The following is a 2,635-nucleotide window of genomic DNA, read 5'->3' on the forward strand; positions in this document are numbered from 1 at the left end:
CATTTGAAACGGTATGGTGATACCCACAGATGTATCTCCCTTAAAATCAATTGAAAAAAAAGTGTGTGGGTAGGTATGTAGCCAGATGTTAGGTACCGTGTACCGTACCATACCTACTACGGATAGGTGTACAGGCAAACAGCCCTAAAGGATGGGTTAAGCTTCTATGAATATAATATGATACCTACGTAATGAAAATGGTTATAACAATTATTGTTCTGATTTTGCTGATGGCCGCGTTCATTCCATAAACAATCAGAGAACAATAGAACAAAGGGCTCGCCGAATCGCCGATTCGACTTTCGACCCTCGGTTGTTTAGATTTCTCACTTCCGGAGTTATTGTGATTAGTTGGCAGGCCATCTCATCAGCTCATCACCTTATCGCTGTTTTTTGATGACGAGATAACAAAGCCTAGAGCGAGCACTACACTAATCATTTCATCATTGAGCTGTGGCAAGCCATCAGAAGAAAGATGAAGCCGTTCGTGAACAAAAAGACCTGTGCCTTTGCTGCCATCGTGTTGACCGTCCTACTGGTCACTGTCACTGCCAACGAGAAAGTCGCTAAAGGCCCCAAAGTCACGGATATCGTAAGTAGTTTACCCATAATTTTTACTAGTCACTGTCACTGCCAACGAGAAAGTCGCTAAAGGCCCCAAAGTCACGGATATCGTAAGTAGTTTACCCATAATTTTTACTTTTTTGTTTGTAGATAGGCCTTCATTTCCTTGCTTCCAACTCAGCAGTATTTAATAGCTCATTAACTCTTGTGTGTGTGGGTACATCAAATTTAATAAACACATTTGAAACGGTATGGTGATACCCACAGATGTATCTCCCTTAAAATCAATTGAAAAAAAAGTGTGTGGGTAGGTATGTAGCCACATGATCAAATAAACACATTTGAAACGGTATGGACGGAAACGGAAACCCACAGATGTATCTCCCTTAAAATCAATTGAAAAAAAAGTGTGTGGGTAGGTATGTAGCCAGATGTTAGGTACCGTACCATACCTACTATGGATAGGTGTACAGGCAAACAGCCCTAAAGGATGGGTTAAGCTTCTATGAATATAATATGATACCTACGTAATGAAAATGGTTATAACTCAAAACAATGGGGCACAACCAAATGAAAATTTTTTTCGAGATAGAGTCCTATTCCGATGTAAAAGTACCCAAAAAGTGCATACTTATAACTGAAAACAATTGGCCTCTCTTTTAATTAATTTCATTGGTAGCTTTGATTAAGGCACATCTACAATCTCATGTTGCCTTTGAGAATGCTTGTAGAGAGTGCCAGAACAGTCTCCAAGCATTCTTTAACAAGCATGAAACTACAGACATTTAAACTTTCACTTTATAGGTTTTTCTCTTTTTTCTTTGTATTGACCTTCATTCTTACTTCCTATCATGTTAGGTACCGTACCATACCTACTACGGATAGGTGTACAGGCAAACAGCCCTAAAGGATGGGTTAAGCTTCTATGGATATAATATGATACCTACGTAATGAAAATGTTTACTTATAACTGAAAACAATTGGCCTCTCTTTTAATTAATTTCATTGGTAGCTTTGATTAAAGCACATCTACAATCTCATGTTGCCTTTGAGAATGCTTGTAGAGAGTGCCAGAACAGTCTCCAAGCATTCTCAAACAAGCATGAAACTACAGACATTTAAACTTTCACTTTGTAGGTTTTTCTCTTTTTTTCTTTGTATTGACCTTCATTCTTACTTCCTATCAATTGCGTCCAACTCAGAAGTACTTAAATAGCTTGTTACTGATTGTATGTGGCCACTGGGCAGGTAGTAGGTACCCATGTTAATCAAATGAACTGGAGGTACCTAACTGCTTTACTTCCTATCAATTGCGTCCAACTCAGAAGTAAATAGCTTGTTACTGATTGTATGTGGCCACTGGGCAGGTAGTAGGTACCCATGTTAATCAAATGAACTGGAGGTACCTAACTGCTTGTTAGAACTTGATGACCTTGTACTCATGCCAACAAATGAAATGTCTACTAGAGTGTCAGTTTGCCCTTCTTGGACCTGGGGCTATGGTTCATGTTGAAATGTTTGCTGACCTCTGAGTACACTCATTTATAGACTGTTTACAATCTCCAAGTACGCCCAGAAGTCACCCAACATTTGAACATGAACTTGTAGACCCTATTATAAGATTTCCTGGAGTACCTAGAACCTCATCTTTTTACTTCCTATTACCAATATGTTCATTTGAACATGAACTTGTAGACCCTATTATAAGATTTCCTGGAGTACCTAGAACCTCATCTTTTTACTTCCTATTACCAATATGTATGAGGAACCTTTAAAAGGTAGGTACCTAATGAGAAAGTACCTATTGCAATTGATATGATTTTTGTTTGTTACAGGTATGGTTCCAAATTCAAATTGGTGAAGTCAATGTGGGCAAAATTGAAATCGGTCTGTTTGGTAAAACCGTTCCCAGGACTGTTCAAAACTTCATTGAATTAGCCAAGAGACCAGAAGGCCAAGGCTACAAGGGCAGTAAATTCCACCGTGTGATCAAAGATTTCATGATCCAAGGAGGAGATTACACCAAAGGAGACGGAACTGGTGGTAAGTGGAAGAGTAATGCCAATGTATA

General features: G+C 38.8%; 1 protein-coding gene across 2 annotated transcripts in view; it reads left to right on the forward strand.

The window, feature by feature from the left end:
* Positions 1–259: 259 nt before the first annotated feature.
* Positions 260–2,635, forward strand: part of LOC103522502 (peptidyl-prolyl cis-trans isomerase 5) — a 22,286-nt gene continuing 19,910 nt past the window's right edge. The window contains exons 1-2 of one of the 2 annotated variants that reach the window (XM_026832610.1): positions 260–592; positions 2,400–2,607. In XM_026832610.1, the coding sequence (XP_026688411.1) occupies positions 476–592; positions 2,400–2,607 (325 nt within the window). In that variant the 5' untranslated portion in view covers positions 260–475. The remainder of the gene's footprint in view (positions 593–2,399; positions 2,608–2,635) is intronic. The other variant, XM_017449034.2, reaches the window with a different exon arrangement.

This window comes from Diaphorina citri, unplaced genomic scaffold (assembly GCF_000475195.1).
Source record: "Diaphorina citri unplaced genomic scaffold, Diaci psyllid genome assembly version 1.1 scaffold8906, whole genome shotgun sequence".
NCBI lineage: Eukaryota > Metazoa > Arthropoda > Insecta > Hemiptera > Psyllidae > Diaphorina > Diaphorina citri.